Source organism: Sceloporus undulatus, chromosome 3 (genome assembly GCF_019175285.1).
Source record: "Sceloporus undulatus isolate JIND9_A2432 ecotype Alabama chromosome 3, SceUnd_v1.1, whole genome shotgun sequence".
NCBI lineage: Eukaryota > Metazoa > Chordata > Lepidosauria > Squamata > Phrynosomatidae > Sceloporus > Sceloporus undulatus.
In genome coordinates this window covers 226,827,409-226,852,400 of record NC_056524.1, presented here as the reverse complement: position 1 = coordinate 226,852,400, position 24,992 = coordinate 226,827,409, and the positions used below count along the sequence as shown (strand labels likewise).

The window sequence follows — 24,992 nt, the reverse complement described above, 5'->3', positions numbered from 1 at the left end:
CATGCATCATTGAAACACCATACCTCCACTGTGACTCGAAGCAGCTTTATTTTGGCTGTCTGTAACAGGCCAGAGATCTGTGCCATTTTTCACTACCAAAGTTTTAGGAGGCTTGGAATTAACAACCAGTTCCAGCTCAAAACATCTGCCTTGAAAAAATAGGAGGCATGAAGTAAAATATTAACAGTAATAACATTATTGGTTGGTTTCACCACCACCACCACCAATAATGTAGAGGTTGGGAGCCTTTGGCTTGGTTTGGACTTTAGCTCTCAGCAGCCTCAGCCACTATCGCCAGTAATAGGCAATTATGGCTGTCATAGCCCAAAACATCTGAAAATCCAAAGATTCTGTCTCCTGCTTTAAAGCAGCTGAATCTTGTTGCTTAAAATAACTGTGTCAGGGACAGATTCATTCAAGCCTTTTATCTCTGCTGAACATCCCTATGCATAGGAACTGTCCGAATCTGGCATTCAAGCACTTATCGCCTGGAAAGTACTCTCAACTATGGCATGGAGCGGGTGTGGTGTGTGGCAAGCTTGAGAGGATCAAATAATGTCTCTTTGGGATATGATGAAGGAAGCATCATTGTTAAGGTATGTCTCTTACAAAATATGTACAGTGCTTATGCAATGTAGCTTCATTTAGTTAATAAAAAAACCTTGCTTGGAATACTGCATTTTAAATTTATCTGGTTGGGAATCAAAAGTTTTAATCAAAACAGCATTTTAAATTCACAGGACATTACATATGTACGCCTGTTCTCATCCTGGTTCTCTTCTTATTAGCTTGGACGAGAAGAGCCAGCCATGTCAATGGATGCTAATGGAAAGATTATTTGGGCTAAACATTCAGAAATTCAACAAGCTAACCTGAAAGCAATGGGAGATACTGAAATCAAAGATGGAGAGAGGCTACCTCTTGCTGTGAAAGATATGGGCAGCTGTGAGATATATCCTCAGACCATTCAACATAACCCTAATGGGAGGTATGAGATCTTTTTTCAGAAGATCAGAATGCTTTTAGAATAGTTTATTTTTAAACTATCTTTAGGTAATTTTTCTGTGTGTCTTCTGATAATGCAGACAACTTTCTCATGCACACTTAGTTTTTTATTCCTTCTGTTTTTACTGCCTTCTAGGTTTGTGGTAGTATGTGGGGATGGTGAATACATCATTTACACAGCTATGGCACTGAGAAACAAGAGCTTTGGTTCTGCTCAGGAGTTTGCATGGGCACATGATTCTTCAGAGTAAGTGCTTTGTTCAACATTATGATACTTAGACTGCGAACAGCAATCCTCAGGAAGTATGCACACCAATTAAAAGATGTCCCATGATGGCTAGTCTTGGCAAGGTGGTTTCTTCAACTAAGAATCTACTTGAGGTGGCAGCATCCTTTCTGTGAAGGATGGATGGCATTTGCTACCTGCAGGATATCCTACAAGAATGAAACTTTTTGCCTGAATGCTTTCATTCGAGTGGCCTGATGAATGGTCCATTGGACCTTGTGGAGAGTATTTTACTCATAGCACTGTCTTAACGGAGTTATAGTTACATATCTTGCCCATGTGTGTGGGTATGAACCCTGCTGATCCAAGGCTGCACTGGTTCTATTTGGTTTATTCCAACTTTGGCACTGTGACCAGTCAGTCAATCCTGATAGGACAGATTCTAAGTGGCACAGTCTTCTGTACAGACTCCTTGAGACTTTGACAGGATGTTGCAAAGGCCTGTGTGGGAAAGGAGGTTTCAGTGCCCAACGCCCAGTGCAGAACTCTTTCATAGTAAAAAAAGTGACTGATAGAAATGACTGTTAGTGAGACTCTTGCCTTTTATCTCATGGGAAGCATGCCAGTTCAAGAGCAAATTTAGAGCATGTGACTTGTTCCTGAAAGATCTCAAATTGTATGAATCTACTTAATATTTTATATTTTAAACTTCCATATGAAAAATCTCATTTTAATATTCTACAATTATTGCAGTGGATACAATGCCTAATTGAGGACACATTCATGTAGGTCGGAATCCTATTTTTAGTCCCAAATCTAGTAGACTTGTCTAATCAGTGAAACTTACCAGTGACATACCAAGTTATCATTGATTCAGTGGGTTTACTTGATTTGGGATTAACCACAGGATTCAGGATAGTGGTGGGAATTGTATCGCCTCTTGATGTTGCTGGATTATAACTCCCACTACTCCTTCCTGCTGGCTTTTATTGGGAATTATAGTTCTAGAGGGCTATGCAGTCCTCATGCCTGGTTTAGAATATAATTCATAGACTATACCCCACCAGAGCAATTCTCACTCCAAGTAATTTCTCACTGTCAGACCCTGGAAAATAGGGAATGACTTTGTGACAGATCTGAGACAGACCCTTAGCAGCTTGCATGCAGTCAGCATGCCACTAAACTGACTTCTTGTGATAATTTGGTTTAATGACTTCTTGTAATAATTTGATTGAATTATCTTTGTTATATTACTAAATTGTTTTGTTTATGTGCAGGTATGCAATCCGGGAAAGCAACAGCAGCGTCAAGATATTTAAAAACTTTAAAGAAAAGAAGTCCTTTAAACCTGACTTTGGAGCAGAAGGCATGTTATGCTCAATACCATTCTTAGCCATCTTGAGCATTTTCTTGTAATCTCTTCACTACAGACTTATTTCTGTTTCTCTTCACTGCAGGTATCTATGGCGGTTTTTTACTAGGTGTTCGATCTGTTAATGGCTTGGCATTTTATGACTGGGAAAATACAGAACTGATACGGAGAATTGAAATACAGCCCAAACATGTGAGTTTGGACTTGTTACATTTTGCTGAATTAAATATTATTTCTGTTGAGATCTGCAGGTGTTAATTTCAATTCTACTAGAGAAAAATGAAGAATGTTGTGAATATTTGCAATAGAAGATAGTATGTTCTGCCTTATCAGTACCATAGATGGGTTAAATCAGGGGTAGGCAACCTGCGGCCTGCGGGCCGGATGCGGCCCGGCAAGGCCTTGGGACCGGCCCCCGCCCGGTCCTGCCGCCGATTGCCGCCGGAGCCTTTGGACTCTCATGTGAGGGCGTGGAGCCTTTGGCCTATCAGGAGGAGGCGGGCAAGGGGGGGCAAGCGGCAGGCAAGGGGGGAAAGCGGCGGGCAAGGGAGCAATTGTCTATAGAAGCCTCCGAAACATGCATTTATATTAACATTTTTTAAAAAATCAGCAAATTTTTTTGCGTGTCCTCTGTTTTATAAAAAAAAAAGTGTCCTCCATTTGAAAATTTTGTCCTACATTTGTCCCAGTTTATTTATTTATGTAATTTTTTAAAAATTATTTATTTTTTGGCTTCGGCCCCCCAGTTGTCTGAGGGACAGCAACCTGGCCCCCGGCTCAAAAAGGTTGCCTACCCCTGGGTTAAATATTTCTTGTCTCAGCCAGCACCTTAAAGATCATTGTGTGCTTTTGATGTAGATTTTCTGGTCTGACTCTGGGGAACTTGTCTGCATAGCTACAGAAGAATCATTTTTCATTCTGAAATACCTTTCTGAGAAAGTGGCAGCAGCACAGGAGACACATGAGGGAGTCACTGAAGATGGCATTGAAGATGCCTTTGAGGTAACTTCATTAAATGATGAATAGGTAGCTTGGGATCTGATCTGCTGTTTGTAGAGATTATTGTAGAGATTAATAGTGCTGGGGGGGGGAGGATAGAACAAATATGTTCTGCTTTTGAACACTTTCTATTATTATGTAGTACAAGGTGCTTTTTAAGCCTGTGGAAACTCATGGAATTGACTTGTGTATTGACTGTTTATGCTAACAATATGTGTTTCTATAAATATAAATCATATAGTTGTCAGGTTTTGTATAAATACCTTTTGATGACATTCCTAATAAATACATGCTTATGCATTTTACAATATTGGTAAAGCCATTTAATCTACTTTACAGAGCTTTTGGTGCCACACCACACAAAGGAGGAGGCTCTTTGCAATAGTGAATTTGATCTTTTGTCGATTTGTTACAGTGGCAGAATATTTATGTTGGCAGATTCATATTTTAAGCCAAAACCTCTTTTATATGGAACTTTTCACTTCCATGATCATGAGGTTGCAGTATACCAGTGAGCAAACTCCTTACGGATTAAATTTGTGTGGTGGGCCCAATCCTCCTGGATCGTATAAAAATAAAACCCATATGGCACCAAAATAAAGTTCTTTTTCTTCTAGGTACTTGGTGAAATTCAAGAAATTGTGAAAACAGGATTGTGGGTAGGCGACTGTTTCATTTATACCAGTTCTGTGAACAGACTGAACTACTATGTTGGAGGAGAAATAGTCACCATTGCACATTTGGACCGGTGAGCATCCGGTGGCCCATTCAAAGTAACCTTGATGAGAAAACATTCTGTCTTTAAGGTCTTCTAGTTTGTTCTCCTTTTTTTTGACAATTCTTTGCATTTGTAAAAGAAATTTTAATGTGGCAATGAATAGCTACTATGCCAGAGATGGGCAGGAATAAGATCTGTAGATGAAGACTACAAAACCTGATAGTGGATGACTACAGCAGCAGTTTTTATTTACATGTGCAGTCTCTTACATACTTTTCAAGCCTCATGTCTGCTCTCTCTCTCACCAAGTCTCTGTTGTATTGACAGTTGAGAAATGGAAGAATTCATACAATCATAGAGTTGGAAGAGACTTCAAGGGCCATCACGTAGACCCCCCCCCCCCCGCCATGCAGGAACACACAATCAAAGCACCCCCAATGGCCATCTAGCCTCTGTTTTAAAACTTCCAAAGAAGGAGACTCCACCACACTCTGCGGGAGTGGGTTCCTACTGTCAGGAAGCTTTTCCTAATGTTGAGGTGGAATCTCTTTTCCTGTCGTTTGCATCCATTGCTCCATGTCCTAGTCTCTGGTAAAGCAGAAAAGCTTGTTTCATCCTCAATATGACATCTCTTCATATATATATAAACAGGATGGTCATATCACCTCTTAGTTCTGGAGTTGTGCAGCTGAAGCAAGTTCTCTTTGAGTCTTTACTGAATGTCTTTTCTGATATCTGTTACACTTTCTCTGTTTGACTTACAAAGGCCTTAATAGTACTTTAGTAGCCTTAGTTTATGAGCTTGGCACATTGATTATGTAATTGCTTCTCATATTCATTATGTCTTCCACTTTAACACATAAATCTTCTTCTCTTCCCTTTTCTTTAAAGAACAATGTATTTACTAGGATATATCCCAAAAGACAACAGACTTTACCTTGGTGACAAAGAATTAAACATAGTGAGTTACTCCTTGCTAGTCTCAGTACTTGAGTATCAGACTGCTGTGATGAGGAGAGACTTCAGTATGGCTGACAAAGTACTTCCCACAATTCCAAAGGAACAGAGGACCAGAGTTGCACATTTCCTTGAGAAGCAGGTAAAAAACATTTGCCATAACTATCGGAATAATCCTTGATTAATAAACATTATAGATGTGTGGTTTTATAGAACTGGAAATGGCTGAAGTTCAACTTAGCAGAACTGGGAAGACATATACAGTAAGTTAAACAAATATTTAGAGAAATGAAATGTCTATCATAATAAACATATGTTTTGACCCAGGTCTGCCTTAGATGTATCGTATATACACATGTACAAGTCAGCCTCATGTGTAAGCTGAGGGAAGGTTTCAGGGCCAAAATCATGGAATTTTATATGATCCATGGTAAAAGGTAGGGGGCTATAACAAAGGATAGAAAGGGGAAATTACCACTTCTGTCCCTCCTCCTCCAGACCTCTCTTGACCACCTAATACCGATTCCCAGGTACTGGAGGAGAGGTTTTAACATTGGATTGAGAACGGAAGCAAGCGGAGTTAAAAAGGGACGTTTCTTCCATGGGAAGAGAAGGTTTGCAAAACAGAATAGAAAGGGAAGTAAATGGTGTTAAATGAGGTGTTTCTTCCATGGAAAAAGAAGCCTTGCAAATCAGACTGGGAAAGGAAACAAGTGGCGTTAAATGGGGAGTTTCTTCCATTGGAAGAGAAGCCTTGCAGATCGGACTGGGGAGGGAAGGAAGTGGTGTTAAATGGGGAGTTTCTTCTATGGGAAGAGAAGCCTTGCAGATCGGACTGGGAACCCCTCCTCCTCCTCTCTCTCTCTCTCTCACACACACACACAAAATTGAAGGGCATCAGGTGTGCTTGTTTCAGGACTTTGACCCATATATAAGTAGATCCAAGAGTTTAGGGTCAATTTGGGGGCACAGATTTCTCAATTTATAGTCAAATATATACTGTAATTTCTCTGGGTGATAAAGTTCCTTCATGTACTGTTCTAAATGTTTGTTCAGGGGTTCAAACAGCAAGCTCTTGCAGTATCTACAGACCCTGAACATCGCTTTGAACTTGCTCTTCAGCTTGGTGAACTTAAGATAGCCTATCAACTTGCAGTGGAAGCAGAGGTATGTTAAAATAATTTTAAAAACAGAAGGTAACTTCAGAATAGAATCATAGCGTTGGAAGAGACCGCAAGGGCCATCCAGTCCAACCCCATTCTGCCATGCAGGAAATCTAAATCAAAGCATCCCTGACAGATGGCCATCCAGCCTCTGTTTAAAGACCTCTAAGGAAGGAGACTCCACTATACTCCGAGGGAGTTTGTTCCACTGTCAAACGGCCCTTACTGTCAGGAAGTTCCTCCTAATGTTGAGGTGGAATCTCTTTTCCTATAGCTTGCATCCATTGCTCTGGATCCTAGTCTCTGGAGTAGCCGAAAACAAGAATAAAAATGTTTGTGTTAACATGCAGACAGATTAATGAGAGGAGTGATGTTTTGGATGCAAAAGAACTGAATGAACTCCTGGTTGTTTATTGTTAAGGTTAAACTAAATTTGAATAAGCTATAGACTGTCTATTGATGAGTTTTCATACAGTGAGCTCAGTCGTTAATGCTATGTGATCCTTAATGGAGGGGGATAGGAAGATACTTTCTCCAATTTTGGCAGCAGAAGAAGAGTGTCTGTATTCTTTGCTATTTTGTTGACTATTTTAAGAATCTGTTGCAATTATTCATTTGAAATCTCCAAAATATAAGGTACTCATGTCTTAGTTTGTGCCAAGTTGTTATGGCCAGTGTTTAATCATAATAAGAAAGGATTGAGTTTGATCTTTTTTATTACTATCTTTCCATCACTGAACAAATCACTGATTTTTAGAAGAGGTGTAACTACAGCTCCTGTATGACAAAATAGTAGTGTATTTTCCCATTTTGTACATCAGGAAATGTTCTTTAGAGATCGAATACAACTGAGCTGAGATTAATCAGATTACTTTTCATACTCATCACTTGAGACATGGATGTATTTTTTATTTACAGTCTGAGCAGAAATGGAAGCAACTGGCTGAGCTTGCCATCAATAAATGTCAGTTTGGCCTTGCCCAGGAGTGCCTGCATCATGCACAGGACTATGGTGGCTTACTGCTTTTGGCCACAGCTTCAGGAAACACCAGTATGGTGAACAAGCTAGCAGAGGGTGCCGAAAAAGATGGGAAGAACAATGTAGCATTTATGAGCTACTTCCTGCAAGGAGAGTAAGTAAGCAAAACAAATAAACAAAACCTCCCTACAATATAGAGCAAAAATCATAGAATCATAGAGTTGGAAGAGACCACAAGGGTCATCCAGTCCAATCCCCTGCCATGTAAGAACTCTCAATCAAAGTATCCCTGACAGATGGCCATCCAGTTTCTGCTTAAAGACCTCCAAGGAGGGAGATTTCACCACACTTTGAGGGAGTGTGTTCCACTGTCGAACAGCCCTTACTGTCAGAAAGTTCCTCCTAATGTTGAGGTGGAATCTCTTTTCCTGTAGCTTGCATCCATTGTTCCCCGTCCTGTTCTCTGGAGCAGCAGAAAACAAGCTTGCTCCCTCAAAATGACATCCCTTCAATATATCATATATACTCAAGATAGGAACACATGAACTGCATCTGGGCTAGAATGTCCCCCAGATTCAGCTACCAACCTTGCTGAAGTTGCTCACACCAGTATACACTGTCAACTTCAAAATAGTTCGTATGAGATAGAATTCTGGTTTCAAATTGGGCAGTATTCTTTTGATGTGAAGCTAGTAATGGTAGGTATGTTGAAGTCTGTCTTGCATACAGCAGTTTTTTCACACCTTCACCCATGCAACCTGTAGATGTGTTGTGGCAGGGGATGATAGGACTTCTAGGCCAAAGTTAAGTTGGGGGAGCCTGGGCAATAGCACTATAAAAGTTCTACCTGGATGGATGTCTTTCTTGATCTTTATGTGTCTATTTGTAGACAAGAGGATAAGGAAGAGCATTAATTCAGTCCTGTTCTAACAGTATAGACATGCTGATTTTATAACAAAACTAAAGAGAAATGTGAACCTTATATGTGCTCATTGGTGTTAATCATGTGCTTAGGCTACAGTATTGTAGTACTTTATAAAAGCTGGGTAAATTGTTAACTGAAATTCAATGTGTTGCTTCCTGAATATGAGCTTTTAGTTTCAGTTGCTCATATTTGGCATGTTTACTGCCACCACCACCACCATGAAACAAAAGTGGGAGTCATGTGGTTTTGGACTGCAAATCTCAGCAGCCACAGCCAGGATAACTAAAAGTGGCAGTTCAATACATCTGGAGGGTCACAATTCCAACTTTGAATCTAACTGCTCCCCTTTGAATTATTCCATATTAAGAGGTAGTGAGCAATGAAAAGAGTATAGGGGGCTTCAGACCCTTTGAGATATGGTTGAAGGATTTGAATATCCTGGAGAAGATTTGAGGGATATTTCTTTAAATATTTGAAGGTATGCCATTGGGAGGATGGAGTAAGCTTTTTCCCCCTCCTGCTCGAAGTGATAGGGCCTGAAATTGTGGGTTAAAAAAAAAAAAAAAAAAAGATTTTGATTAAATATTAGAAGTTCCTAATAGAAAGAGTGGTTTGGCAGTAGAAAAATTACCCTGAAAGGTAACTTTCTTTTGTAGCAAAGTTAGGTGGTCACCTCTAACTGCTTCAGCTATGAATTTCTGCTCGGCAGGCAGTTGAATTATATGGCTGTTGTGGTCCCTGTGATTCTTTGATCTCCCTTTGTGTTTTCAGTTTCAGTCATGTAAAATGCATTCTTTCTTCCCTTTAATAAAATTCTCGCTCATTCTCTGAATCAGAGATGGGTACAACTTAGATTTACAGGACTGACCTTGTTCTTCACTTGAGTCCTGAGGTTATCATCTGAGGCAGCATGCAGAATAACAGATAAGAACAGAATTGGGACACAGATTGGGAAACAAGTTGATACTGAGATTCTCAGTCCAAGAGTTTGTTTTCAGTAGTAGAATCAGAGCTTACACACAGGTCCTTTCACACAGTTCATCTAATTTTCCCTGAACTTAATTGAGGAGGAAAAAAATTAACTCATTTGGTTAGAAATGGTTAGTGATCTACCGCAGATCACCTAGATGTCTACCAGTTGATCCCATTTTTTTACCTGCTCAGCTTCAAATCTTGTGGATTGGCTGTTATAGTGTGTTAAGTTTTTCTTCTTCCTGCCACCACAATCTTTTCTGTTCTATTTTGCTTGCTGTCTGACCAGCCTTTATTCTCTGTACTTATTTCTTAACATTTTGTATACATGTTTTTCATAAATTCTTCCATCATTGTTTTCAACTTGTGTTGTTGTTGTCTTCAAACCATTCCCAACTTAGAGCAGTGCTAAATGTCATAGTTTTCTGGGGCTGCGCCAGTTGGGTTTTCATGTCTGATCTTGGATTTAAAACCTGATCTCCAGAATCCTAGTCCAATGCTCAAACTACTACACCAAGCTGGCTGTCTTTTATGACTTAAATTCAAATATTTTATTTTATTTCTTTTAAAATATTTCTATATCTGTAATGATGTTTTTATACCATTACCTGCTTCTAAGTTTTTGGGGAATTCTTGTGTTCTCTCACCATTGTCCATGCTAACTGAAAGGTATCAGGTTGGGAACAGCTAGATCTATTATTAGAGCAAGAAACATTTTAAAAGACTATTTTTGTTACATATTAACCAAACCCCAACAAATAAAAAAAATTCTTCATCTTTTCCAATATATTATAGGCTTGACAGCTGTCTTGAGCTCTTGATTAAAACTGGACGTTTACCAGAAGCTGCTTTCTTAGCACGAACTTACTTGCCGAGCCAGGTTTCAAGGTAACCCTGAAGTAAACATATGTGTTTAGTATATATTATATATATTGCTTATAACCAAGTTGCTTATAACATCCATCACTCTTCTGTCTATAGGGTTGTAAAACTGTGGCGAGAGAATCTCTGTAAAGTCAACCAGAAAGCTGCTGAATCCCTGGCAGACCCCACAGAATATGAAAACTTGTTTCCAGGATTAAAAGAAGCTTTTGTTGCTGAAGAATACATAAAGAGCACACAAACTGCTTTGCGGCCAGCCAGTGAATATCCCCTAGTCACTGTAAGTAGAAGCAAATTTTCAACAATTCCATATGTCAAAGAGCAAGAAATCTTGGGCATCTGTAAAAACCTCTGCTTATATCTGTTAACCTTTGATAGCCAAATGAAGAGAGAAGCATCCTGGAAGAAGCCAAAGGTTTCACGCCACAAAAAGGGGCAGTATATGAGGTCAGTATTAACAACTGTTATTCATGAATATCATCTCCAACAAGTGCTTTAGAATCCTTCCACATGTAATGGATCTTTTAACTGAAAACAAACCCAAGCCAAATGGATTGCTCTTCCTCTTTATGTATGATTCACTTTTCTGACGAGATTGCTTTGTAACTGTTCTGCTAACTGTTTTGGAAAACAGTGTAAACAATATGTAAAAATTCTTGATGGCACTTAAATACCTTTTGTTTATGTAGTTAACTCTTGCTACAACTTTGTCTGATTCCTGCAGTTTAAATCTGCTGTCACCTATCTGAATGTTGCTGCATTTTTCATTCAGAGTTGATTTATATATTCAGAAATAAGCAGAGGCCTAAAAATGTTCACATAGTGTTAATTTTGGGGAAATCAAACGAAGCAGCCCTATAAATGTCAGCCTGTTGAATCAGTCCTCACTATAAATAAAAGTGCCAGATGAGCATGGTAAGTTTTGAATGTAATTATGTGTGTATGGTAGGAGCCAGAATTAGTTAAAATTATGTCAATGTAATATGCTAGAACAGTTTGTAAATAAGTCAGTTTACAGTTACAATGTGTATGTCCTTTTCTTTATCTACTGTAAGGGAGACCTGGATATGAAAACAGGAAAAAAATATTGCTACTGCTTCAAAAGTTGAAAAGATGATCTTGGCTTGTGGAGTTACTAATAAAATAGATGTGGCTATAAATATAAGTGTTGCTTGCATGGGAAGGATAAAGGTAGCGGTCTTGCTACTGCAGCACCATATTATTTACCAAACCATCTGCATACATGGAACTTAGAAAATTTTGTATATATCTGAATATTGACAAGGAAGGAGAGGCAGAACATTTACCTGTACAGCCACACTTGCAATTTTATACATGTATATAATACACAATTGTACACATTTAAGCTTTGTTTCATACTAAGGACATGGAAGATACAGGTGGTTATTTCTTTGTCTTGAAGGAAGAGACGTGGCAACCATTAGTTTTGTGGAAGGGCAGTCTATGGATGAGAAAAACCTGGTTTCATATATCACAAACCATGATTTATTGTAACAGAAATGTTTGAATTTGTGTTTTTCTACTTCTGTAGTTAAGGGAATTTGAAACCTTATGGATGCAATGTTGACCAGTTATTTCTTACATCAAAATATGCACAACTGTTTGTTGTAACTACAGTTCATTCAAAACAAGCCAGGATCTAAAAGCGTATTTAGAATATAGTGTATTATGAGCCCTGATGACACAATGGTTAAATGCCAGTATTGCAGCCACAACATTGTGAGTTCAATCCTGGAGGGCTAGATTGACTCAGCCTTCCATTGGCCGGTAAAATAAGTACCCAGCTTGTGCAGGGAAATGTAAAGTGGTGCTAAGTGCTATCATTAGAATCTGTGATTGGAATAAATCAAAATTGTGAATTTCTGTATATATAACCATAACATGTATGCTTCTCTCTATGAAAAAAGAATGAAGGGCTCACCATGGCTTGTAATGGGGTCTAGTTTTTCTTTAGACAAGCCCACATCAAATATTTCAAAGTCTTTCCTTTTTCATCATAAGGAGTCAGAAGAGGAAGAACTGATTCCTACACCTAAGCCTGTGACAGTGACTCCAGTTGCAGGGAAGGATCCAATTGAAACTAAAGAGGAAAAGGTAAAAGTGCAAGTTTACCAAACAGAAGTTACCTAGATACTTTCAAAATTAAATCTGTCCTATACACAGAATGAGGTAGTAGTTAAATTGAAATACATTTTGCTTCTCTGCTTCAATTTACAAACTAATTATTGCAGTTTTAAATATAATAACATTCCTTCTTCTGCATTGCAAACTAGCACAGGGGGGAGAAAAATAGATCTCTTCCTAAAACACTTACTATAGGGACACAGCTGTAGGTGTTACATAATTTAGAATTTTACTATTTCAGCACTATCAGTGTTCTGCATAATGCCTAATACATTTCTTAATCACAATATACCTTCATTTTCTGTTGTCATTTTTCTGTCATTTCTCTATACATTTGATTTATGAAATTTGGAGCAAAATGCATGCTCTGCAGAATAAAACTTGCTTCAGCATGTAGCTGAGCATGAATCTTAACATTTTGGGTGCATTAGTACTAATAATTGGAACTAAACTGATTTCCTTGTCCTAACTTATAAATGTTTTCCTAGTTTAACTTTATTTCTGCAGCAACCTTTCTCCATATTGGCTGCAGTCAGCTTAAAGTTAGGATAGGTATTTTAACCTAGATGTGTCAAGTTTATGGCATGTGCAAAGAACCTAATCAGCTATCCCTGACCCTCCCCCAGTCTATCTGTGTTTGTATCCTAGAAATAAACATTGTACAGCCATAGCAACTATGTCTTGTGAACAATTATTTTTCTAGGTTGGTGACTTTTCGTTCCAACCAAGAATGAACCTTCATAGATGTCCTGCATAATAAGTATTGTTAGCTAAATCAAGAAAATTAGTTGGAGAATTGAATTGGGCCAGCAAAAAGCTTAGTGTCTCTCTCTCACATTTTCAGGGTTTTGTTTTTTAAAAAATCAAATTAGTTCTGCCAACATGCAGAATTAGTGTCATTACTGTCTCATGGCTAAACAGCAACTGATACTGGTGTAAATGAGACAACCCCTTCACACAGTGGAAGGTCTTAGATAAAAATCGACCCACCAGTTATTGTAAGCTTCTTGTTCATAGTACTCTGTCAGTGGTCCAACAGACTGTACCAACCCATGTTCTTTCCCATGCTACACCACAGAAATAATTCAGCTTTGTTATTCTCTAAACTTGAGCCAAGTTTTTGGAACACTATGCAGCACCCTCAAAATTGAGTAATGGATATCTCACACAAAGGTTCTTTCTTAACCCTCCAAATCCAATTCTCCAAATGTATGGCCTTACTTTTGCACAGCCCCAGAGGAGTAGGTCATTTCCACGGCTTTAGGAGTACTGAAAAACTCTGGCACAAATTGGACATGGAGATTTATAGTTCTGTGTTTGCAGTATGTTACTCAGTTTGGGGGAAGGGAATTGCAGAAAATATGCAAAACGTAGGCATACTGTCTGTTTAGAGGTTCATAGTTAAGAAAGCTAAGTAATTCTGCTGGTAGAACTGAGTATACTGCATATTTATTTGGGGAACCATCATTCCAGCACAAGAACAGGTAATGTCAATTCACCTGTGACTCTTTTCTCCAAATAATATACCAGCTTTATATTTGATAGAAGAAAATTCTTTGTGTAAGACCAGGCATCTAACCATGTACTTCCTGCCCTAGGCATTATTGGAACTGGATGAAGACTTGGATAACTTAGACCTGGAGGATATTGATACTACCGATATTAATTTGGATGAAGAGATATCTGACTGAATCTTTTTTTTTAAAAAAAAAGACCAAACTTCTTACAAATTACTTTTCACTAACTTGATTGTTAGTGCAATCTTCATGGTGGAAAGTGGCTTGACATTTTTTTATACTTAGATGAAGTAGGGACAGATTCAAAGAGTACCTTCTATTTCTGTTCCATAGGCCTCCTTATATTATATTATATGTATGCTATTACAACCTCATGTTACATGAAGAGAAAGTCCTCTAATAAATGTTTTTAAAATTCCCTTTCAGTGTTTTCCCTGCAAAGCATTAATTTAATAAAAAGTTACAATGCTTAAGTGAACTGACTGGTCAAATGTACATTAAAGACAGCAGCTGAAGTACTTGAACAATATATTGTACAAAAAAAACATTTTATTGTGTACCATTTGATATAACTCACCCATGCAATACACTGGTTAAATTGTTAATTTTATGAAGTAGCAGATCTAGGCAGAGTTGCTTGATAAGCTTGTAGTGCAAGTTCAATGTAGCCACTTCTCTCTGTTTCTGCTCTTGCAAAAACCTGTATAAAAGAAAAGTGCCATCTTTGTAGTTTGTAACGTTTTGAACATCTTGGGAGACTAAACTAATTTTATGATTTTAAAGTGGCAAGCTGAACTCCAATGTGGTAAGTTAATTTATTATGTTGTGAATTTAAATAATGATTCCCAGAGGAGCCTGCCATTCTCACTCAGAGAAACAAATTTTCTGACATGACTCTCTACACAGTTGCAAAAATGTTTTCTAAAAAGAAAACTGATCCCAGGCAACCCAACGAAGCAATGTAAAGGATTTGTAGAATGCAGGCATGGTGTGGCCCTCCATACGTTGGACTGCAACTCTCATTGTGGTCAGAGGTGATCATGGGAGTTGCAGACCAATAACATTTGAAGTGCACACTTCTGATTAAGGATAGTGACAAAATCTTGTATAGGTACATTCCAACCCTTTTAATATAATGATATAGCACACATACCTTAATTAAATCTAGTCCTTGGATATCTTGTTCTTGTGCTTCTTTTGCTGACTGGCAATCAGGATGCAGCATATGATAAAGGGTGACCAAGCTTACAGCATCATCAAGCCTGAAAGATAATGTTAATTTGGATCAGCTTTTTTGAAGATTTCACATTATTATTTTTGAGAAGTATCTGTCTAGCTTACTTTCTGTTCATTCACAAAAAATGAACTAATTTTTGTGTTATACCATATGCTACAATAAATGATTTGATGAAATAACTAATGTATGAATGTAAGCCACTGCTGTGCAGTAAATACCCTGAAATCCAAATGATGGCCTTCTGTTCAATTGTATGTTTAGATAGTTGTTTTTCAAAAGGTTTTCTATTCTGATTCATCTGAAGGAGAAGTGCCAGAAGAATGAAGAGCAGAGCAGTTCAGAATGTTTTAATAGTTTTTTTTTTAAATTCAAAATGAACAACAGACACACATGAAATATGACAGCCAGGTCAGGTCAACCTTCCACAAGTAAAGAAAAACAGTTTGAACCTGAAAATTTCTTCCCAAATGCATCCACAGATTTTTCCCCTCTATGAGCTGCCTTGGACCCCACTTCGGGAGATAGATGGCCTATTAAATAAATTCCACTAGCTTCCATTTTGGTGGCCATCCTGTGGATCTATGCTCTAACATGCTGGGGGCAGGTGCTGTCCATCTTGCCCATTGTACCCAGTTACACACAGTTACCATAGGATCCACCAGAGCAGAATTCTATTCTGTCCCAGCTCAAGCTTTATTGCATTGTTTACTATCCCAACCTGACACTAAGTTTGTAATTCTCCAGCCCTCCTTCACCATCAGGAAATGGGGCATTGGGGTGCAAAAGACTTAGTAAGAAGAGGCTTTGTTAACTGGCAGGATACCTGTAAAATTTCAAAAGGGGGTCCCTCCAGTTAAATGCTATATATATTCACTCAAACATATGTCCAACTGATTTTAGTGAGTTCTTTTCCCAATTAGATAGATACAGGAATACAGTCTCAGATTACTACTGTTTTGTACATTGGCCATAAGAGGATAACTCAATAAATTCTGCAGTCATGCATTCTGCTTTATATCATATATTGAAGCAGGTGCTTCTGTCATCCTGTTCTGTGTCTGTTAATTCCCAATACTGTCAAGTCTTGCCATTAGGCAACTAGGCACTTACTTCTAAGGCCTATAGCTCCAGTTAATTATAAACACTAGACCATTAGAAGAATCAACTGCTGTGATACTACTCTGGAAGACCTATAGCTTTGCTTTACTCAGAGGGATGTATTCCTGGGAGGGGGGGTGCCATTCCACTTAAGGAGATGGTGCAGCACACAATTGCAAGCTGGAATAATTCCTTGCTGTGGCCTACTGCTAATGGCAAGGCAAACTTCAAAATCTGGCAGTTCTCTCATGACTGCAGACTAGCTTTTAAATAAAAACTAGACCATTAATTCTAAATGCATTTGTAATAAATGCAACCTTTGTCTCAGTAAGGTTGTAAAACGTATACATTATGCAGTACAACATTAGCATGGGAATAAACTCAATGGTTCCTTTGTGCATTTTTAGTTTAATTATCAATACTTACAAATCTCTTTGGATCATGTCTACCAGTAATCCATCTGTCCTCTTCCTATTTACAAGGTACCACACCATTCCTCCAAAATGTCTTGTTGAACGCAGAAGATCATATTTTCCATGTTTATCAATATCATTGTATGTTTGATGGTGAACCTGCCCAGAAGTTAAATAACAATACTTAAAGCTCTTAGAAGTTTCCTGAGTAATTTCCTTAATACAGGCGCAAATAGATGTTTCAGCAGCACCGGAAAGGTCATCTGTAGTACTGGCAACTTACTCTGATATAGTCAGGTGAATCTGGCTCAAACTGTACAAGGCAAAGATTAAGGAGTTCTTCGTGGTGGTCTTGAAGAAATATACTCTGTAACAGGAAGGAGTGAAATGTAGCAATCCAGAACAAAAACACAAAACTGATACAAGGCAATAGTTACAGTAAGATACAAGGCTATCTAGCAGACAGGAAAGCATTTTGGGGCCAGTTCTGTAATAAACCTTTACAAGAAAAGCTGTTCAAATGTGCTATGCCATTGCTATTCAAATTAGGGCTGACCTCCCCAATTTTATCGGGGCATTACCACTATTCCTGTGCATTAGCACTTCAAATCCAGATATCAAATTTCCTTGTGATGGGGAAACACAGTATAATTCAGAGACTCCCATCTGGATAGTTAGTTTTCACTTTGCTATAATTTAGCAACTGAATGAACAATAGGACTGTACTCTCCTTCCTCCATCCCAAGTCAGTCATTTTGTGTGAATCTGTACTGACCACAAGAGTTGGCGTCCTTTAAAAAAAATGTCATTAATGACCTAGACCGAACAACTTCAAAATAGTCTGGTGATTAATTTAGATAGAAATGAGGAAAGTGTGCAGTCCTATTGCTCACTCTTAGCAATTAAACTATAGCTTAGCAAGTCAGTAACTGAGTGCTTGAACAGGCCACAATATCTTTAAGGATATCCTAGGGTGTAAGTAATTATCAAGATAACAGAGAAAAATACCAAGGGAAACATCACACATTTGAGAGGCCTGATAGTGCATATAAAAGTCAGATGAAGGCCTGGTGAAAATTCATCTACCGTAAGGTTTTCATCTTTGAATAAAAGTGGAGGGTTAAGCTTTCGTCCTTCTTTTGGGAAGTAGATCTGTATCATTCTGTCCCTTTCTTCCCAAGTGGCCTTGCGTAATATGCCATTTGTTTCTCGTACTACAATGAAACGTTCCTGAAAGTGAAAAACGTTTAAGTAAGCTGCAGTCTTAGCTATTAGTTCCCTTAATTCCAAGGAGGATAGGCAATAATGTACATGTTAAAAGAAAAACTCACAACCAAAGACCTAAAAGGGGAACATGTACTATGATCTTCAGTGAAGCAAGTTAACAGGTGTTAAAGAAGCTCATGTACAGTTGCTTAACAACACTGCTGTGAAGGTCTATGTAGGATGACAAGATATTTACAAACTGCCTTGCTGATTCAGTTCTTCTGTTTCAGCAAGGCAGCCAGATGCTCCCAGAAGGCTAATGAACAGGGAATGAAGCTAGTAAGTCAGGCACTGAGGTTTCCATTAGCTATTATATCCAGCAGCAATTTACAGGCCTCTGCTGCCAAGTTTATCCTAATTTTAAGGCTAGATATACTACAGCTATGATGAATTCCCAATGTAAAAACTTAACACCCATAGGAAGAAAATAGCAGAGGATAAAGGCTATTTTATTATTATATTTATTTGTACCCCACTTTCCCCCCAAAATTGGAACTTACGTTCAATCATGCAAAGGAACAGGTGGTTCAAAAGCCTTTTTCTAACCATGCAGTAAGTATGTGTGAAAAGACATAAGATCAAATAGACACCTTATTAATTTTGAATATAGTATAGAATACAGTTTGAATATAGTGCCAAAAATGAGTACTGTATAAGGAAATAGCCTCTGTTAGAGGGAAATTTTTTCCCCAGGACAATTTAATATATATATATCATGGAGATGTGACTGTAAGTTCTGAAAAAGCCTGCATGTCTTGATTTTGTGGAGTAGTTACTGCAGAAGAAATCACTATAGCTATTATTATGGTTGTGTGTGCAAAATGATACAGTATACTGAAAACTGTGCTTTTCCCTGTAGGTTATACTGACAACTAGTGAAACTATACATCAGGTCAAGCTGCACTAAATTTTTATGCTGTTTCAAACGTGTAACTAACATAACTTACACGGTGTGGGGTGCTGTATGTTATATCTGTAAAAACATATTTGTGGGATTCAGTTCCATCAAGAATCTTGTCATCTGCTAATACATCATTAATTGGTTCCCGTTCACTCAATACAGGAGGCATTTTAAGCCTTTCTTTAGCTGTCTCAGTTGCCTGTCTTGTCACCTAAAACAGATAAGCAATTAATTTACAGAAATATGTCATATCAAATTACCCAAAATCAACATTGCCCTTGATTTCAGTTTTTAAGGGAGGAAATTATGTAAAGCCATCAGAAAAGATATTAAAAGTGCACACAACTTAGATAATGTATGTCTACTATTACAGATCTGATTGCATTGAATTGTTTAGATAGCTATGAGTGCCTGGGATAAGTTCCTTTCTGTTAAAAGCATGACTGTCCACTTCACCCCCTGCCCCTTTCTTTTCAAAGAAAGGAAACACATCTGCATTCACATGTGTTATGGCATTTTGTCTGGAATTTGCCATTTCTTACACATTTGATAGCTAGCTGGATGAATATTGGATCTCTGATGTGAAAGGTTGGGCTGAACTGCTCATAGTTGTTCAGTCCAATGTTTGTACTTGTTATTAACAACTGACAAATGAGAAATATTTGATGTGGTAAAATAGTCTGAATAATTTCACTCTTGAAAGCTACTATGCATGTTTTATGAGAGAACAGCCACTTGTCAGTCATGATGCAGCCAAAGCGATAAAAGGGAGACAAGGGGGGAAATGAGTACGTACATTTGCTAATTCTTTTTTATGCTATATGGTCATAACAAACAAACCAGAAACATTCCAAATGGTCTTCTATTCACATCTTAAAACCAAATTTATTAGATTCAGAAAGCTGATGCTGAAATACCTCTTCCAGTTGTGATTCTGTCATAACCTTGTATGTTGGGGGTTTGAGTTCCTGCTTTACTGGCTTAAAAACCTTCTGCAGATTCAACCCTGTCATCTTGTGGAGCAAATCCTGCACTTTTTCATCCATAAAATGAGGCGATGGAATGTCAGATTTCTTTTCTTCTGAGGGGAAAAAAAAGGAATTAGTCCAAACAGCAGAAAAGCAACAAATATCTTATGCTAAATGTTAGTAAGGGCAAAAAGAGAAATGTAGATTACTAATGTTGAGTGCCCCCCTCCCCCCATTCCAAAAACAGTGGTGGGGATGTCCCAAACCTAGGGACACTTTCTTCACTAGAACACCAAGGCAAAGGTCCCTACCTCCAAGGGTAGACCTCTCCAAAAAGTGGATAGAGAGCTGTACTAAATCCTATGGTCTTTATGGTGCCATCACAAGGACTACAGGATTACAGTATTCCTTTAACAAAAACAGTTTTAAGAATCTTGACTAGGCAGAAAGTCTTGGGAGATTCTCAATATCTTTCATCTCTGTAAAGATACTCAGAACTACATTGGTTATCCAAATATCTCATATCCAAAGCACTGGCCGCGTGGGATGAACAAGGCTAAAGATGGAGAAGAAAAAGGGATGTAACATCCCCAAATGGCTGTAAAATCAAATGATGGTTTACATGGGCGAATGAACCATCACAGCCTAACAAAAGAAGCAAAGCCACAATAAGTGCATACTGCAGTGGACCCACCACATTTGCTGGGGTCAGGGGCACAGGACCCCGTGAAAATGAGAAAGAAAAACACAAATAAACACTTGTTTTTACCTAACAGAACACTTCTCTAGAACTCTAGGTCCTCTAGGAGAGGAGGACAAGGCTAAAACATATGACAGTACATGCCAATAGAGAAACCATACTTGCCCATTGGGAAATATAGGGGGAACACTTGCCCATAGAAAATCATTGGGGAGTACTTGCCAAATGGTCCCCTATGGGCAAGTGTTCCCCAGTGCTTCCCCTATGGGCAAGTGTTCCCCAGTGCTTCCCCTATGGGCAAGTGTTCCCCAGTGCTTCCCCTATGGGCAAGTGTTCCCCAGTGCTTCCCCTATGGGCAAGTGTTCCCCAATGCTTCCCCTATGGGCAAGTGTTCCCCAATGCTTCCCCTATGGGCAGATGTTCCCCAGTGCGTTTCCCCTATGGGCAAGTGGTTCCCCAATGCTTCCCATGGCAAGTTCCCCTGCCCCCTATGGGCAAGTGTTCCCATGCTTCCCCTATGGGCAAGTGTTGTTCCCCAGTGCGTCCCCTATGGCAAGTGTTCCCCAGTGCTTCCCCTATGGGCAAGTGTTCCCCATTGCTTCCCCTATGGGCAAGTGTTCCCCAATGCGTCCCTATGGGCAAGTGTCCCCAATGCTTCCCCTATGGGCAAGTGGTTCCCCAATTGCGTCCCCTATGGGCAAGTGTTCCCCAATGCTTCCCGCTATGGGCAAGTGTTCCCCAATGCTTCCCCTATGGGCAAGTGTTCCCCAATGCCGTCCCTATGGGCAAGTGTTTCCCCAATGCTTCCCTATGGGCAAGTGTGCCCAATGCTTCCCCATGCAAGTGTTTCCCCAATGCGTCCCTATGGGCACAGTGTTCCCCATGCTTCCCCTATGGGCAAGTGTTCCCCAAGGACTTCCCTATGGGCAAGTGTCCCCAATGCTTCCCTATGGGCAAGTGTTCCCCAATGCTTCCCTATGGGCAAGTTGTTCCCCAAGGCTTCCCTATGGGGCAAGTGTTTCCCAATGCCCTTTTCTTTCCCCTATGGGCAAGTGTTCCCCAATGCTTCCCGTTTGCAAGTGTTCCCCAATGCTTCCCTATGGGCAAGTGGTTCCCAATGCTTCCCCTATGGGCAAGTGTTCCCCAGTGCTTCCCTATGGGCAAGTGTTCCCCAATGCTTCCCTCTTCCAGGAGCAGGAGACTCACCGGCCCCAGAGCCCCCCGCAGCAGCCCCGCCATCCCCAAGAGGCTCGTGGGGCCCTTGGCCACCTGGGAACCAGGGCTGGGAGGACCAGCCTCCCTCTCCAGACACACCGTGAAGCCCCCAGCGCTGCCATGCTGAAGACGGCCGGAAGGGCTCCCTTGCGTACTTCCGGGTCACCACGCAAGGGGTGCTGGGAAACGTAGTTTGTAGCTGCTCAGCCTCTCTGGCCCAAAACAGTACAGACAGTCCAGACTGAGAGGGCTTTTGAACTGCCTTGGCTCAGTGTTAGAGAATCCTGGGAATTGTAGTTTATCTCTGACAGAGGAGGCTAAATGTCTCACAGAACTACTGTTCCCAGAATTCCCCAGCATTGAGCCTGGGCAGTTAAAGAGATCTCAAACTGGATTATTTCTGCAGTGTGTTTTGGACCTTTCTCTTCAGCCAGAAGGCTCTGGATCCCTGAATATGCTTCATTGCCCTGGTTGTTGTTGTTGTTGTTTTGTTGTTGTTGTGTGCCTTAATAAGGCATTTTCGTCTTATGGCTGCATGGGGCTTTCTTGGCAAGAAAAGTAGGCTTGGGTTGTCATTGCCTTCTCCTGAGGCTGAGAGAGTGTGACTTGCCCAAGATCACCCAATGGGTTTCCTTGGCCAGGCGGGGATTCGAACCCTGGTCTCTATCATAGTAATCTAGCGGCTCAGACCACTATACTGTGCTGGCTCTTGGAAGTTATATTAAGTTCTATTATGCCAAGTTCCTATTGATTCAGTGGTTCTGCTGTAAAATTATACTTGGGACTAACAATTAGTTTCTGGCCTCAGTTTGTATTTTTATTTGAAAGAGAGCTGTAACTCTCCCCCACAATTGATTACGATGATTATTGTTCAATATTGTAAATATGTAGATATGCAGCCAACTTAATTTGGTGATAAGATGGCTCTGACCCTGTCCTGATAACATACCCTCTAACATTTCACAGATTAAAAACCCAGCATGTGTGACAAAGCAACATCTTTGTGCGGTCAATGTGGCAAAAGCTATTAATGAGGAAGAACACACAACAGAGGAGAGGCTGCAGCAATTTCTGTTTAGAGTCGGAGTACAACACTCAAACCACTACACTATGCTTGCTCTTGTATATATTTGTTCCTTTGTACTTTCAAGTCTTCCCCATCATCATGTATGGCTCAGTATGTAAATCTTGTAGCACCTTTGAGACCAGCTGAAAGAAAGAATTGGCAGCATGAGCTTTCCTAGACTTGTCTATTTCCTCAGATGAACAATAATCACCATAATTAGCTTACTTGCTAATTAGCTTACTTGCTGTTCACCGCTATGATCTTTGGAATAGCGGTATATAAATAAAACAAATTATTATTATTATTATTATCACTGAACTAAGTTAAGGCTCTCTTTCAAACAAAAATACAAACTGAGGCCTAAACTTAATTGTTATTCCCAAGTACTGTATAATTTTACAGCAGATCTACTGAATTGATAAGAGTTTGACAGAGCACTTAATATAACTTCCATATCAACAAAAAGTCTGAAATGTTCAAGTGCTGGACTCCATGACATCATGAAGGTACTGTTCCTGCAGAAGAAAACTCCAAAGGAAATCCATGAGTGTATGTTGAAAATACTGAGTGACAAGTGCCCATCATACTCAACTACAAAGAAGTGGTGTGCCAACTTTCACTGTGGAGATGTTGAGACTAAAGATGCAGCAAAGTCCTAGTTGTTTATTGACACTTGGGAAGCCTGGGCACATATAGCAGTTTTTCCTTCCTTCTTTCATCTTCCCAGCAATTATGCAGTTGTTGGAAGTGTGCTAGAGCATTTACTAACACCATGGGCAGGGACAACAAGCATAATAGCTGCTAGATTTTCTTATTTCCTGCTTTTTTCCCAACAGTTTAGGTTTTAAGATAGGTTGTTAATTATGTAATCGTTTAATTACATTTTTAACTTCTTCTGTATGTTGTGATTTTTTTAAAGCTATGTTTGTTTTAATTGTTGTAAGCCAACTTGAGCCCTGGTGGTAATCATCATTATCATCATCATCATCATCTTCTTCTTCTTCTTCTTCTTCTTCTTCTTCTTTCCCCTACAATATGTTCAGAGACTGGAGAGTAAGCATGTGTGAAATGGGTTTCAGGGCCTTCAAACACAGTGAATTGACTGCACCAGTTACCTACAGCCCAGATATTAGACTTTCCTTCTCCTTTGCAGTAGAGACCCCTTATGAACTACAGGCCTGCACTGAAATCCTGCCAAGGAGCTATAACTCTGCTTAATAAACCTATTACATTTCCAACATTACTATGGAGCCTGAATCAGTAGTACAAGTCTGAACAAACTCCCTCAGAGTGTAGTGGAGTCTGCTTCCTTGGAGGTTTTTAAGCAGAGGCTGGATGACCATATGTCTGGGATGCTTTGATTGAGAGTTCCTGCATGGCAGGGGGTTGGACTGGATGGTCCTTGCGGTCTCTTCCAACTCTATGATTCTATGATTCTATGCTTCTGGCAGACAAAACATGATCAGCAATCAGAAGTTGGGAAAACACAACTTAAGTTCTCTTCCAAAAGACCTCAGCCTGGTCAATCATTTGTCTTTCATCTGAACAAGAGGACTCCAAGAGTGGGATTTTGGTGGTTTGATAGGCCAGTCTGTGTTGGGAGACACAGAGGCTGCATACTCTTTTGGCTGCAGGTTTACATAGTTCAGTCCTGCTGAGAGCTTTTGACAATGCTAAGAAACTTTTGTTTAAGTGAAGGGAAATGGAGAAGAGCTTGTTTTTCAACCTTTGATAGAAAGACCTTCTAAAGGGAGGGCTATGTGTCCTATTAGGGAATTGGGGAGCTATTGGCTACATGCCTAAAAGCCACTCCAGCCCCATACGTGCATTTGGATGGCAACTCGGAGTTCACTTTAATTCACAGAAGTGCTTAGGAAAACAATAGAATTTATTAGGTTAGATCCAGGCAAAGTTAAAGTCATATTCATTTTGTACTTGAGTGGTAACAGCTGCTGGGAGGGTTAGCCTAGGAGGCACTTAAGATAAAGTTAATTCTCTCAGCATTTATATCGTACATCAAGGTATATTAGGTCCATAGTGCTTACAAAAGAACACGTATTTTAAGTCATGTAAGATCCAACATCCTGTGCAGATACTTTGGAAGACATGAAACAAATCCATAAAATTCATGATTCTTAAGAGTATAAAGTATGTATGGAATAAGCTGCTCTTTTTCCATGTTCTTCCCTATGAATATTGTGGGTTACAGCTTCTGTCATGTTGGCTGGGATGATGGGAGCTGTAGTACTCTATGGCCAAGGGGCACCA

General features: G+C 39.5%; 2 protein-coding genes across 2 annotated transcripts; one reads left to right on the top strand and one right to left on the bottom strand.

Moving 5' to 3' along the window:
- Nucleotides 1-428: 428 nt before the first annotated feature.
- COPB2 (COPI coat complex subunit beta 2) lies at nt 429-15,328 on the top strand. Its single transcript, XM_042458025.1, has 15 exons — nt 429-596; nt 789-988; nt 1,142-1,252; nt 2,509-2,597; nt 2,689-2,795; nt 3,462-3,605; nt 4,220-4,350; nt 5,212-5,419; nt 6,334-6,444; nt 7,359-7,573; nt 10,112-10,204; nt 10,298-10,478; nt 10,577-10,645; nt 12,221-12,313; nt 13,942-15,328. Exons 1-15 carry the CDS (start codon nt 513-515, stop codon nt 14,032-14,034), a joined length of 1,929 nt encoding a protein of 642 aa, XP_042313959.1. The 5' UTR covers nt 429-512; the 3' UTR covers nt 14,035-15,328.
- Nucleotides 11,501-21,780, bottom strand: MRPS22 (mitochondrial ribosomal protein S22). The gene is made up of 9 exons (XM_042458026.1): nt 21,654-21,780; nt 19,693-19,856; nt 18,822-18,986; nt 17,695-17,838; nt 16,892-16,975; nt 16,622-16,767; nt 15,014-15,122; nt 14,438-14,560; nt 11,501-12,299 (listed from the first exon to the last, which is right to left on the bottom strand). The coding sequence occupies exons 1-8, from the start codon at nt 21,778-21,780 to the stop codon at nt 14,468-14,470; spliced, it is 1,032 nt and encodes a 343-aa protein (XP_042313960.1). The 3' UTR covers nt 11,501-12,299; nt 14,438-14,467.
- Nucleotides 21,781-24,992: the final 3,212 nt, after the last annotated feature.